Below are 13,886 nucleotides of genomic sequence, written 5' to 3' on the forward strand. Positions count from 1 at the left end.
AAAATAAAACTAGTGCATAAGCACCTAAGTAGGAGGGTGTCTCTCAGAGGCTGTTCTTACTTGGCTGGATAGCCTGAGAATGCAGTGATTGCCCTCCAATATGGGAATCTCTGAGTTTGCACACAACAGTTACACCAACAATTATGCTGCATTTAAGAGAACAGCAATATACCAACGTGAAGGTAACACTGAGAAGGTGCAGAAAAGTATACAATTTCAACTTCATGAAAACAAATGTTGGGAACGATATATGACTGTATCTGTCTGTGTTCCATGTCTGTATCTAATCACATGAAAACACGCATCCATGAGGTTATCCTCATATGCTACAACACGGATATGAGATTATGTTTTTGTCTTGTATTTGTATGTTTGCAAACATTTAAAATCTGATGTTTAACAGTTTCAAGAGGAATATTCTGCAGCAGGGTCCCTTCTTCTTCCTTTTGCTGTTGTTTCAGTCGCTCAGTTGTGTCTGACTCTTTGTGACCCCCTGGACTGTAGCTCATCAGGCTCCTCTGCCATGGGATTCTCCAGGCAAGAATACTGGAGCGGGTTGCCACTTTCTTCTCCAGGGGAACTTCCCAGGCCAGGAATTGAACCCATGTCTCCTGCATTGGCAGGCGGTTTCTTTACACTGAGCCACCTGGGAAGCTTCTTCTTTTGGTGTCTACAATTGCTGCTAGGACCCACACCCTCCCAGCTGCACATCCATCTCTGGAAGGTGCTGCTCCTTTCCATCTGCCTAAACTCTTAAACTTCGGGGATCCGGGACTCAGATCAGGATCTCTTTTCTTTGCCCCTCCCACCCTCCACCCACTCCTTTGAGGATTCCATCCAGGCTCCACTTGTCACTTGCACGACGACTCCCAGGCTTGTGCTTTTGGCCTGCACTCATCTCTGGAACTCCACACTCCAGTGCCTGCTCAGCTGCCTTCCTGACCTGTCCAGTAAAACCAAGTAGGCACTGTGAAGTGAAAGTTGCTCAGTCGAGTCTGACTTTTTGTGATCCCATGGACTACGCACGTCATGGAATTCTCCAGGCCAGAACACTGGAGTGGGTAGCCTTTCCCTTCTCCAGGGGATCTTCCCAACTCAGGAATTAAACCAGGGTCTCCTGCATTGCAGGTGGATTCATTACCAACTGATCTATCAGGGAAGCCCAAGTAGGCACTGTGAACATGACCAAACCTGCTCTTCCTGCAGTCTCCTTCTAGGACATGACACTTTTCATCCTGTCAGGGTCTGGACCGGTTACCTCACAGAGGTGGGGAGAGTGTGGTCAGCATGAAGCCTGGGCCCGGCAGACAGGAAGTTAGGCAAAGGCCCAAGGTGCAGGGCTGGCTTGGGAATGCGCCTCCCTGGAGTGAGGGTGAGGCTGCGTGTGCTTGTGAACATCATCAGACGTCTGGCGTTTGTCATCAGCAACGGTTCTAGAATCTATGAAACAGCAAGAAACTAGAAGGAAACAGCATGTTTGGAAGTCAACAGAGCATTTTATTCCACAGGAAGAGAAAGAACGACTTGAACTGAACAGATTCTAGAGTCGCAACAGATTGGTGGCTATGAGGGTGCTCACACAGCGGTGACCCAGAACTTTATTTTTGGGATTTTATAAGCAGCTGCTATGCTATTTTGAGGCACAGAAGAGGCTTATAAACAAAGTGGCCCAGGAGTCGTCCAAACTCTGAGCTGCATCCTCACCACTGGACGGGCGAGGCGCTCAGACTGATGAGAGGCCGCGTTTCCGTTTCTGGGTTGGCGGTGAGCGGGCCCAGGTGCAAGAAGCACTGACTGGTCAGCCTTTCTGGTGGGTGAACAAAAACAGCTCTGATCGGGCAGCGATGTAGCTGGATGTGCTGGGTTAGGGCATCAAGGGGACTTTGCTTTCTGCTGGTCTGGTTTCTCCTGATTCAATTTATTTTTCTTCCTGGGAGTGGAATTGGGTACTTGAGGCAGCAAGAAAATCAGTAGAAAATTATTGTAACAAAGTCTCTGCCATCACTGGCTAAACACTGATTTTAAAGGAAATGGGGCCTTTAGCAGCCATAGCCAGGGCCTGCTTCCTCTAAAGTTTTGGATGTTTTCCGGGCAAACCAGGAAACTCTCCAGAGCCCCTGAAACCTTACCCCATGCCTGGCATGAGGGCTGAGAGGGCAGAGGGAGTTTGAGAAGCTAAGTTGGCACCCACCAACCCCAACCTCATCCTGTTTGGTCTTTGGATCCCATTTTAACATCTGCCTCTTCTAAGGCACAATGTCAGAGGAGGTTGTGCAATTAGGAGCTGAGCCACTGTTTCAAGGGTTGATGAGATTAGAAAGCGGCTGGGAGGAGGGCATCTGAGCACCCTCTTGGAGTCTCTGGGAAGCACCGTTCCACAGCGCAGCCCTCAACCAACTTCCCATGAGCAGAGGATGCTGGGTACCACTGGGGCCCAAGGCAAATTTCCTTTATAATCCTAACACCAAGCTCCTCAATCTAACAGAACTTCCAAGTGACTTCATTCCAGAAAGTGACAGAAGGCTCACTGATGCAAACAATCAATCCTCTGAGAGTCGCACCCTTAGGAGATCATGATCTCAGGCAGTGGGTGACTGGTGACAAAAACCACAAGCCACACTTGCGGGGTGCAGGGCAGGAGGCTGTCGAAGAGGACGAGAAACCCGCAGGAGGCAGCACCTGGTGCCACAACGGCCGCCTGGCAAAACCAACCAACTGAACAACCAAAAGCGCACCTCCTTCAAGAGCCAGGTTTCAACCCTGCTGTCCATGAAGACAGAGTTCAGTGAAGACCATATATAAATCCTGGTGCTCAAGACGAGCCTTGAAGACACTGCTTTGCCAAAACACTAAGCACTGGATGAAAGCTCCCTTCCTGTTTCTTTGAACACACACACACATACACACACACACCAAGGCGGGGGAAGAAAGACAGATTAGCTTCATTTGTGTCTTGGAAGGATCTGGGTCATGAGTTATAAACCCCAAAACCTTTCACACATCCACTGATCCCCTGGGTCCTTTTAGATCTCAGCTATGTTAGACATGGTTGTAGAGACTGAGTAGATTTATTAAAATAAAAATTAAAAAAATCACAAGTCTAGTCATTCATTCCAGAGTGAGGCCTACCCTTCCCCAACTTGGTTATTCCATACAGAAAAGAGAATACCCTGCAAACAAGACCCAGGAAGAAGAGGGCACTCACTTCAAGGCCTTGCCACTGTTTGGAATTTAAAACCAAGCGCAAGAGTTATTTTGGCCAAATCTTGGCCTCAAACTTACAAAAACAGCTTTTTAATACTCAAGATTTCATCCCCCTTTCTGACTTGCTCCTTCTCCCTTCTCATCTCAGCATAATTGTCACCAGGTCCCCAGGACTGCAGAGCTGAGGGTCTGCCTGTGGCTTGATTAGGAAGAAGAGAGTCTGAGGTCCTTCCCCTCTGACTGCTGCTCAGGAGGGAAGATATTCTCACTGGGTTTTGCTAAATTTCTGGACTTTTGATTTGTCACCCAGTTCTGTGGGGCTTTTTCCCCTTCTAAGTTACCAGAGTCTACCAATGTTTCAGACTGGCCTCTATGATAATAACCCAAGAAAAACTTGCAATGCTGGTGTGTGTGCACGTGTGCCAACAGAACACACCTCAAACTGTGGCAAGACCAGTCAGGAGAGAGCCAGAGATTTAGGCAGATAAAAAATAATCTGTGACACTCTAAGAACCATCTTTAAACTGGGGGAGAAATCAATAAAAGATGCATCTGAGTCACTCTCCTAGGCCTTGCTGAGGGCCAGCTCTAGGTCTGGACACTTTGGTTTGCTGCTGCTGCCTGGACGCGTGCAGGTATCAAAGGTGTCACTCTTGACGTCACTCAGCCCACCCAACTGTGAATACCCTCGTTTCCCAGACTAAGACATAACATTCTGCAACTTGCAAGAATCCCTCTTCGCGGATAGTACCCTGAATTAGACATGTAGAATTAGTGCAATAGAAGATCCAATATAATTTTATATTAATTTACAGTTAACAATCCTTTACACACATCATAGTCCCTGTTCAGAAACGCTCCTATATATTTACAAACACACAGCTGTATATATATCAATATATACATGTTAACAAAATACAGGGCAATCTAAAAATTAGATTGATCTTAGTACGCTTTTTTTTTTCAAACGTTATTCAACTGATATCTTTTACAAATTACCTCCCCATAATCTAAAGCAATTCCTTGCCCCACAAATGAATATAGTTCCATCTGCACCCCCCTCATCAGTATTTACTTCCCCTCTTGATATCATCCCCCAAACCTTATTCTGGTTTCCTCAAATTGAAGCCAAGCCCATGGGCCTCTCTCCTCCTGATTGGTGTGGGGTCTGTCTTTGGGAATGTCCCTCTGGCAGCTGGGGTTTCTCAGGAGTCCAGCTCCAACTGCTCTTGGTTTTCACTGAGTCTTAACATCAGCTGCTGTTCATAGTAAAGGCTCTTTGCATAGTTTATTTCTTGTGATAACTTGATAGCGAGGACCTCTGATTTCACATGGACCTGAGGAAGAGGACAGAATGAGCACTCGCCCCCACAGTGGGGAACCAAACAGAAGCACAGGACGCAAACCACTGAAATCCACCCAGGCAGCAGCTCCCAGCCTGACTGTGGATCTCAACAGCATGGGTGTACTTCTAAGAAACAGATCCCCAGGGCCCTACTCCTAGTTTATGCCAACTTGAGGTTTGGAGTGGACCCCGGGGTGACTGTGCAGCCGACCCACAATCCCCCGACCTTCGGGACTCCCTGTAACTGAGAAACCACTGTGCTCTGAGGTGTGAGGATCGGCTGAGGTGAGAGCAAGTAAGAACAAAGACTTGGGACTCAAATCTAAAGTCTGCTGATGTTCAAAGCACACAAACGCCTTGAGGCCTTTCTTATGAAGCAAGCTTGCTTGCCTTCAAAGGGTAAAAGGGCAGCTGGGCAAGGCTCCCCACCTCCAAAAGGAACTTGTGGAAATACTCAGGCTTTTGGATGTTAACTCAGTCAATCTACTGGCCCTAACCTAAGCCAATGACCCCAGGGGAGCCCACACAAGCCAAACCAAACCCAAGCGCATTCCTGGGCAGGGAGAAGGTCAAGAGAGAGAGGCGCAATCAGGCTGGTTGCGGTTTCTGATCACAGAAAGACTGAGATAAGCAGGGCCATTTTGAATGGTATGTCATTCTTGAATGCAGGCTTGAAAATCCTAGCATTCCAGGTGAAAGATGAGCAGAGCTAACACCTGGGGTTCCTGAAAAGATTCCAAGTGAGAACATGGCTGGAGACGGGGTCCCCTCATATGGGCTTCTGCCGAGCTCCGAGCAGAAGCAGTGACCTGGTCCAGGCCACCAGCTCTGGTGCCTTGCAGGCACGTGGCTTTGAACCCCAGGTCCTTCAGGTGTTGGCCAGATAACCCTGAGCAAGCCATCTGTCCTCACCAAGCCTCCTTACCAGTCAAGTGGGGGAAATAACAGTACAACATTAAATAATCTTTAAGTATTCAGAATCCAGCCTGGCATATAGTAAGCCCTTACTGAATGTTGGTTATTAATAGGAATGGCATTATTTAATAAAGTCCTGCTTCCAATTATTCTAGAGGGGAAGTCAGGAAGAAGCCAGCATGTGCTCTAACATCTTAGATCCAATGCACTGAAGAGGCCCATTTTAGGAATAAAACAGCCACAGGCATCATATCAGCTGGTCCTCATAGCTGCTCAGAGGCAGGAATCCTACCTGCCTCTGAGAGGAAACCAGGGCTCAAGTGTTGAGCAACCTGCCTAGGGTCAGCAGCAGTGAAGCTGGGAGGGCAGCACCACCCCATCCACCACACTGAGCATCTTCTGTCTGCAGGACTAAGCAGGATCCTAGGGGATTCACAGCAGCCAGGCCTAAGCCTCATGTGCTGCAAACGCCTTTCCACTGAGAAGCATCAGCAGGGCAATGGCGGACCTGGGAGATGGGTCAGGTGTGCACTCACCATGGGCTTCTGGTGAGAAGGGCCCGGGATGGACACGCCGCTGCTCGTGTTCACAGCCTTCTTGGTGACCTGCACGTATACTTTCCCGTGGTCTTTGGAGACGAGGCAGTGGTAGAGATCATCATATTTGACTTCCAGGAAAATGGCCTCTCGGTCGACATAGTCCCCGCTTCTCAGGAAGTAGACGGCCTTGGAGGAGATGAGCACGCAGTAGCTGTCGATGTTCTCCACTGCGATGAAGCTGCGGAGGGAGAGGGGAAGTGAGGAGGGCACGCAGGACTTCAGGGCCGCTCCTCGAGGCAGGGCTGAGGCTCCATGTGGGCCCTGGTCTCTGGGGACAGACCTTACAGCCAAGCTCCCTTGCTCACTGCCCTGTGGGCAAGTGGCTCACCCACTCTGAGCCCCCATCTCCTTGTCCATCAGTTAGGAATAAAAGTGGCATTGGCCTCTCAGGGCTGCTGCGAGGCCAGCATGTATAGCACAGCGCCCTTACACAGTGGGCTCGATAAATAGGACCAACCGTATCACTGAGAGAAAACAGTTCTATGGCCTTTTCATAGGACGAGGCTTAGAAGAAATCGTAACAGCGCTTTGCTGGGCAAAAGAGAGGAAGGAAACAATGCTTTGAAAGGCCTGTTGATGAAATAGCAGCTGAGAAGCTTCGCTGTGAAGGCAGGGTGGGGGAGGCGCGGGGTGACGGAAGTGGAAGTGGGGAGCAGGATTAAATGGGTCAGCAAACTGGACGCGTGAGGGGATGCCGTGCCCCTCTATCTGCATGTCTGAGTCTGCTTCTTTTTTGTCATTTTTAATAGGAGGTCGCCTGGTCTCAGCCTAACACCTTGAGGGACAGGGGCTGACTGGTGAGACCACCACCACGTTCTCAAAACTTCATGAGCTGTTAGGAAGTGTGCTTTCTCAGGGAAAGCTATAATTGTGATTTTCATAATTCTCAGTCATCAATTCTGGAGGCTTCGAGGCCACTCAGAAAAAAAAGAAATCTCTTCTTCCCTGGAGCCGCGGATTTAAAGTGGGAATTTATGCGCGTCAAAGCTCTCAGCTGGGCTACAGTGAAGAGCAGTGACCCTTGGAAACGGCTGTGACAGCCCTCCCAAGCCTGGCTGCCTCCTCCGCCTCCTGTGACAACCTTCCACAATGCAGCGGCCGCTTCGGGGAACAGAGAAAGACGGCAGGAATACTAAGAGCTGACGACAGGCTGGCTGTCAGGCCCTGGCCCCCTGGGACCCGATGTCCTGGGAGGAATCGCCACATTGCAGTTGCTTGGACCCACAGCTCCCCTGGAACAGCTCGGGGACTGGGTCCCAGGATGGCTTTGTTCTGGGGTCAGCGGTCGCCAAACTCTGATGGGAAAGAGCAGGCCTGCCCATAGCTGGACAGGCTGGTTCTCTCTCCATTCCAAGGTGGCTTCAGGCCCCCACTCACCTCTGGGCTCAGAGAGCCCCCAACTCTGAACACACCTAATCCCTCAGCCCTTCTACCTCCTCCTCAAGCCTGAGGATTCACGAGCTCCAACTTCTCTCTGAAGCTTCCCCAGAAACACTCAACCCCATGCCCACTTTTGAATGCTTCCTTGCTTACCTTCAAGAGCACTGCTAAGCACTGGTTTGTTCTCATTGTGTGTCCTGGATAAGTATTCAGCTCTCTGGCTAAGCTGATGTACTCTTAAAGTCCACCCCCCTGCCCATGTCTCCCTGAGCACCCACCACTGAGTCGGCCACCCCCTTAGCACTCAGTAAAATTCAGCCTGGTTCCAGCTGCCATTTTAATTGTAGCCTCACATGACAAAAAAATTGGGGTTTATTGTTCTATTCTGACTGGTTGGCAATGCCAAGAATGTAGACTTGTAAAGTCTCAATGCCGAAAGGAGAAATACCCAGCAGCTTTTGGTGTTCAGGCCACTCAGCAGAGAATTTCCCACATCCCAGGCTCGGATGGTGTCCAGGGGGCAACAGCACTACTTAAAGAGGCCGAATGAAATCTCAGATAGCTGGTCCAGTGGAAGACAAGGCGAGAGAAAGAGACAGACAGAGAGAGATGATAAAAGCTTCCTGACACAGGAAGGAAGGATTGGGGGCCTGCTGGAACTTGCCAGGAAACTGGCTTAAAAACCGAAAATGGCCCAGGGCTTCTGAGCACGGGTGGGCTGGGCACGTGGCAACTGAGGCTGTAACAGGTTCTCAGGGGAGCTCCCCAGAGCCAGCCACCACGATTAGGGCGAGGGCAGGATGGGCATTAAAAATCCAGTTGAGGACTGTTCTCTTTCCTCTGGTCCAGCACAGGAGGCAGAACTTCTGTCCCATCATCTGCTCCTCCCCTCTCCCGTTTGGTACCTGCTGATGCTGACATTTACGCGCAGCCTCTAAGAGGGCTGAGGTCTTTCCATCAGGGCAGCTGCTCTGATACCCCTCACCTGGGTGGTTGACATTATTAGAGCCCTTTCCATAGTGGGCCTCTTTAAAACAGACTCCCTTCTGAGAGGCCACAGATGGTACAAGTCCTTTGTCTGGCCAGCATGACTTCTGGGTGGAAGGGAGGAGGAAGGGTGGCTCTGAGCTGGGATGCTTGACTCAGAGCCATCCCACGTGGTAGAGGGGACACATGCTGCGTGGGCAGGGAGCCCCACTGGGTGGGGCAGCTCCGGCAGGGCCAGCTGCTGTCTTTGTGGCTCAGTTTCTTCATCTGAGAGAGATGATGCTACCCGCCAGCTTCCATCACAAAGTCAGTAAATTCATGGCCAAAATTCAACATTAGAAGAATTCATGTCCATTATAGAAATGTGAGGGGAGGGGAACGGTTTGTAAATTCGCACATATCTCTCTTCTGTGAGCCCAGGAGCCCATTGATACCCCGAAGCTAATAGAGACAGTAAGTTCTGGACATTTACATGACATGTTCTAGTCTTTTCAAACCAAAAGCAGATTGGAGCCAAGGGTATAACTGAGAGGAGGGAAGAGGGAGACAGTGGGGACTCAGCTGGAGTGCCAGGGTCACAGCCCTCGGTCTGAGCAAGAACCTGGACACCGACTTAGCCAACAGTAGTCTCTCCCTCCATTTTCCTCTCAACGCTTCCCTGGAACTTTCACAACCATCAACTGATGCTTTGGGTTTCATCATAATAGCATACATTAAAAACACACACACACACACACACACACAAAATCTAGAAACCACAACAAAGAATAATTAAAACTGAGCTTCAGATTATGGGTCCCCTCCTTTAAGGGAGACCAACCCCAAATCTGTCATGGAGAGAGAGGAACCAAAACTCAACGGGATAAGAGAAGCCGAACCCACGAGTGTTCCCAGCACTTCTCATCTCATTCGCCACCTCTGTCACTTCGTTGTCACAGCATGGCATCCCCCTCCCTGCCCGGCTGTCCCCTGCAGAAGGCCTGAGCTCCTTTCCTTTGTGTCACTTGAGAGGCAAAGGCCTCACACAAGCCAAGTCTAGACACACTCGCACCCTCCTCGCTTCACATAGGCTGCTCTTGGCCTACGAATGGGTGACTATTGCAAACCATTGTGGGATGACATGGGAAGGAAAGCCATGTGGCCTCAGGTGGACCCTGAGTGTGTCCTTCTACCCTCTCACCTGTTATTAACTCAGAAGGAGGGAGGGTGAAAAACCATGGCCAGAGACACACAGCCTCTGGGTATCATAACCTTCAAATAAGAGAAGAACCAGAGAAGACATCTCTGGTGGACACTAGGAACAATTCTATTAAAAAAAAAAAATCAGGATCTTGAGACTTTGGTTAAAAGTTTCACTTATAACTCTCCTTTAAGGGGAGAAAGAGGATGTTTTGACCTGGGGACCAACTTCAGGAAGTTTCTTCTCAGAGAAAGGAAGGCTGTGACACGTGGCTTACACCACTCTCCAAGATGACGGGTTCTAATAGTGGGCAAGCCCAGCAAGGTTCAACACTGCAGAAGCAGCTCCGCTACAATGAACAGGATCCCAAAGCACAAACACCAAAGTCGCTGTCAACAACAGCTTCAGCCCTCTCACTATGTGGCAGGTAGTGATGTCATTTCCAAGTACGGTGGCCAGTGTGCCATTGGGACTGGCCAATCCTCGGTGACAGATGGCTCTGCCTGTCGCCAGCCACAAGGCTTGGCTCAGAGCTGCCTGCTGCCATGTGTAGAGTGAGGATCACCATACCTCCTCCGAGGGGCCACCATGATGACTAGAACCAATCTACATGCCCAACCGGGGTGGCTGTTGTTACTTCTTTCTTCCATTGACAACAGATGCCAAGTTACCCCGATCCTGTGGAGGAGGTCTCCTTGCAAGTCTTCAAGTCCTCACTTCAGTAGGTTGGAGAAATGTGTCCCTCTAAGAGGCCACAGGGAAAGAGGTTCACGACCACTGATTTGCTCCTTAGGGGGAGAGAAATTTGCCAGTTGATTCAATTACCTTTTTCAACTGATCTTCCTTCTTTTTTTCCCACTCTCTTGGGGTTTTGTTTTTGTTTTATCAACTCTATTAATATTTATATATCTGTATATTCCACACTTTACAGTCATTTCACAATCAGAATAGTTGGGAGCTGTCTTATTCCAGGAGTGTCAATGATTATTGACAGATTATTTCCTGGTTTAGAAAATGCAAGCAATGAATTCTATCTCACTCCTCAAAATGTCTGATCATTTTATTTTTGTTTTGAGATTGCATATGTTACTTTACGGTTTTTATTTATAATTATATGCTGTTAAATTAAATTATATTGTTTATTAGAATAAACAATATAACCTGTGCTCAGATAAAAATGTTCTAACTTCTATTTCTATATGCAATTTCTTAAGAAGAGTATATATATCAAATATCACAGTATGCATACAAAGGGGGCAAGAAGGGAGAATTTTATTCTTGATTTTTTTTATACTCTTTGAATTTGCTAATAACTGTGTACATGAGTTTATTTCATCAAAAAGAGAAAGGACTAACCTGGCCAGTGGGTTTATAGGCTATTTTTGTTTTCCTTTTTATACTTTCTTGAATTAAAAAAAAAAAAAAGAGGAGGAGCAGACAAACTGATAGAATTGAACGCACAACCCAAAGGGACAAGGAAGCAGCCTGACTCGGCTGAGATCAAGCGGCCCAGAGACACAGGGAGAGCCTCCAAGATGCTGCCTGGATTCAAGGGGCCTCCTGTGCGTGAGGAGTTCCCCCCAAAGACAAGCACCACCTTCAAGGTCACATACAGGAACCCTGTCATGTGGAGCCACTTTCCAGGTCTAGCTGCCCCTTAAGGATGCTTAGTTGTTGCTGCTAATTCATTCTTTCTCCTCTTCTCTGTATTTCTCTAAAGGATAAGGACTCTTTTTGTTAGCACAGTCACAATACTAAAAAATAAAGAATAATTTTGAATAATTAAAAATGTCAAATACCTAGAAAGGCTCCTCATTTCTAATTAGAACAGGAGCTCTTAACGTTTATGGAACACACGTGTTGTGTTGTGCTCAATTATGTCCAGCTATTTGTGACCCTATGGACTGTAGCCCGCCAGGCTCCTCTGTCCATGCATGGGTTTTTCCAGGCAAGAATAATTGGTGTGGGTTGCCATTTCCTTCTCCAGGGGATCTTCCCAACCCAGGGATGGAACCTATGTCTCTTGCATTGGCAAGAGGATTCTTTACCTCTGTGCAACCTACTGACACTCAAATAATTAATAATTTTGAATAATTAAAAATTTCAAACATCTAGAAAGGCTGCTAATCAGAACAGGCGTTCTTAACATTTTTGGATCATGATCCCTCCGTTCCCCTTGTTGGCATGTGGGGAGGCCCACAATTCCTTTCTAAGGATAATGTTGATTTTAAACGCATAAAATAAAATGCTTAGGATTACAAAGGTAATCAAATATATTTAAGTACATCTATCAAAATATTAAAACCAAGATAGAGAACTTAAAATCTTCTTTCTTTAAAGCAATGAATAATATCTTTTAAAAAACCCTCACAAATATTATTTCCTAAAACTACATTAAAAAAAATACAATCAAGTTGTCAAATAAACTCAAGAAAACAGTATGTGAGGACAGCTACTCAGTTTTTGGAAAAGGTAAAGAACTACCCTAGTGCTTACATTGCTAGTATGTAATCTGGTCTGTGATGGTGTATTGGAAATAAAATAGGTACTTTTTTCTTTTTCTTTTAATGAAAATGAGGTGTCTGGCTACATACTAGACACCAGTTACAGACAAAAATTAATGCAATCTGATAGAACAAATTTGCCTTTACCATCATTTTAACCCAGAATCCGATTTCAGAAGCAAAGTTAAGAAAAATGGAAAGTGATGGCAATTTTGCAACATATTAGAGTTAATACTGGATTCATTAGAAACTCAAGCCTTTACAGTGTACCAGATCTTAAATCATATGTCAGCAACTATCCTTTTAATACTAATTAACTGAATAAAATAAAAAATTAAATGCAACTTGATCTGGGAGGACAAAGTTGAAGAAACCACAGCACTGTGGACTCTGGGGTTTTCACGGCATCGGGAAGTAATTACACAATATTTTCCAGAAGTGAAACAGTGAGTCTAACTGGAAAAAAATGTGGAAACACTTAGAACAGTAGAGCAAGGTATTAAAGATCCTTTTAACGGGTTAACTCTGGAGGAAAATATGCAAATAATTAGGTCTTTAAGCATGTTTTTAATTAGGATTCTAGGATAAAAGTCAGAGGTATATTATGACGCTCCTGTGGTTTTCTTGAAAACCCCTTTCTTGCAAAGTGATGCCTCCAATGTGAAGACCCAGCCTGACCACTGAGGACACTTCAGAGAAATATGTGCCAGGTTTCCTGATGACTCCTGCCTTGTACACTGCAGAAGACTATGGTCACATGACTCCTCCAGTGTACATGGGCAGGATTTAACACAAACTGGGGTAGCAACACATGGTTTTCATCTTAAGAGTCAGAAGTCATTCATGCCAACGTCTTCTCTGAGTTCTTATGAATTCCAAGAGTTTCATGAAACCTGTTTTACTGACTGGATTCCGGCTTCCAGTTTTCCATGGCCCTGTGCTCAGTGCTTGTGTCTCACTGGGAGCAATCCTACGTTAGCCATGCTACACAGTTTCTCCTTATGTTTCTGACATGATTCATTGTATTGAAAATGAATTTCATGAGGACCAGATATGGTTTGACTTGAAGAAGGGTGAGCGAAAGTGAAAGTTGCTTGGTCGTGTCTGACTCTTTGCAACCCCGTGGACTATACAGTCCATAGAATTTTCTAGACCAGAATACTGGAGTGGGTAGACTTTCCCTTCTCCAGAGGATCTTCCCAATCCAGGGATCGAACCCAGGTCTCCCACATTCCAGGTGGATTCTTTGCCAGCCGAGCCACAAGGGAAGCCCAAAAACACTGGAATGGGTAGCCTATCCCTTCTGCAGTGGATCTTCCTGACCCAGGAATTGAACCAGGGTCTCCTGCTGAGCTATCAGGGAAGCCTGAGGAAGGGTGAGCGGGAGAGAAAATTAAAAGCACAATGTACAATAACCATCCAACTCTCATTCATTCAGCAAATATCTGTTGAGTGCCTAATAAGTGCCATCTACTGTTCCACATACTGAGGATTCTTCAGTGAATGGATCCGACAGAAACTAAGGCCCTCATGGGGCCACCATGCTAGCAGACTCTGCACCATGTCTCACTTGAGGAATGACTCTCTGAACCTCCAATCCAAAGGTCAAAAGTTCCATCAGTCAAGTGTATAAAGGGCAGTGACGGCACCAGATACTCACCCAAGGAGGGCAGGAATATAAAGTCCTTTCTGGAGTGAAACGCAGGGGATTTTGGCTATTGGCACGATGGCCAGAGCTGAGGCTAGACTAAAAGAGTAGAGAGAGACATATG

General features: G+C 47.1%; 1 protein-coding gene and 1 non-coding gene across 14 annotated transcripts in view; both read right to left on the reverse strand.

The window, feature by feature from the left end:
* Nucleotides 1–1,476: 1,476 nt before the first annotated feature.
* The window catches only part of VPS13D (vacuolar protein sorting 13 homolog D), a 267,380-nt gene continuing 254,970 nt past the window's right edge, over nucleotides 1,477–13,886 (reverse strand). For 12 of the 13 annotated variants that reach the window (XM_042257233.1, XM_012187296.3, XM_042257230.1 and 9 more), the window contains 2 exons: nucleotides 6,001–6,241; nucleotides 1,477–4,541 (listed from right to left, as the gene is read on the reverse strand). In XM_042257233.1, the coding sequence (XP_042113167.1) occupies nucleotides 4,410–4,541; nucleotides 6,001–6,241 (373 nt within the window). In that variant the 3' untranslated portion in view covers nucleotides 1,477–4,409. Of the gene's footprint in view, nucleotides 4,542–6,000; nucleotides 6,242–13,886 lie in introns of those variants that run through there. The other variant, XM_042257234.1, reaches the window with a different exon arrangement.
* Nucleotides 5,719–5,858, reverse strand: LOC114117383 (small nucleolar RNA ACA59). Its single transcript, XR_003591086.2, has one exon. It is a non-coding gene; the product is annotated as a small nucleolar RNA ACA59 (small nucleolar RNA).

The sequence above is a fragment of the Ovis aries genome, chromosome 12, assembly GCF_016772045.2.
Source record: "Ovis aries strain OAR_USU_Benz2616 breed Rambouillet chromosome 12, ARS-UI_Ramb_v3.0, whole genome shotgun sequence".
Lineage (NCBI taxonomy): Eukaryota > Metazoa > Chordata > Mammalia > Artiodactyla > Bovidae > Ovis > Ovis aries.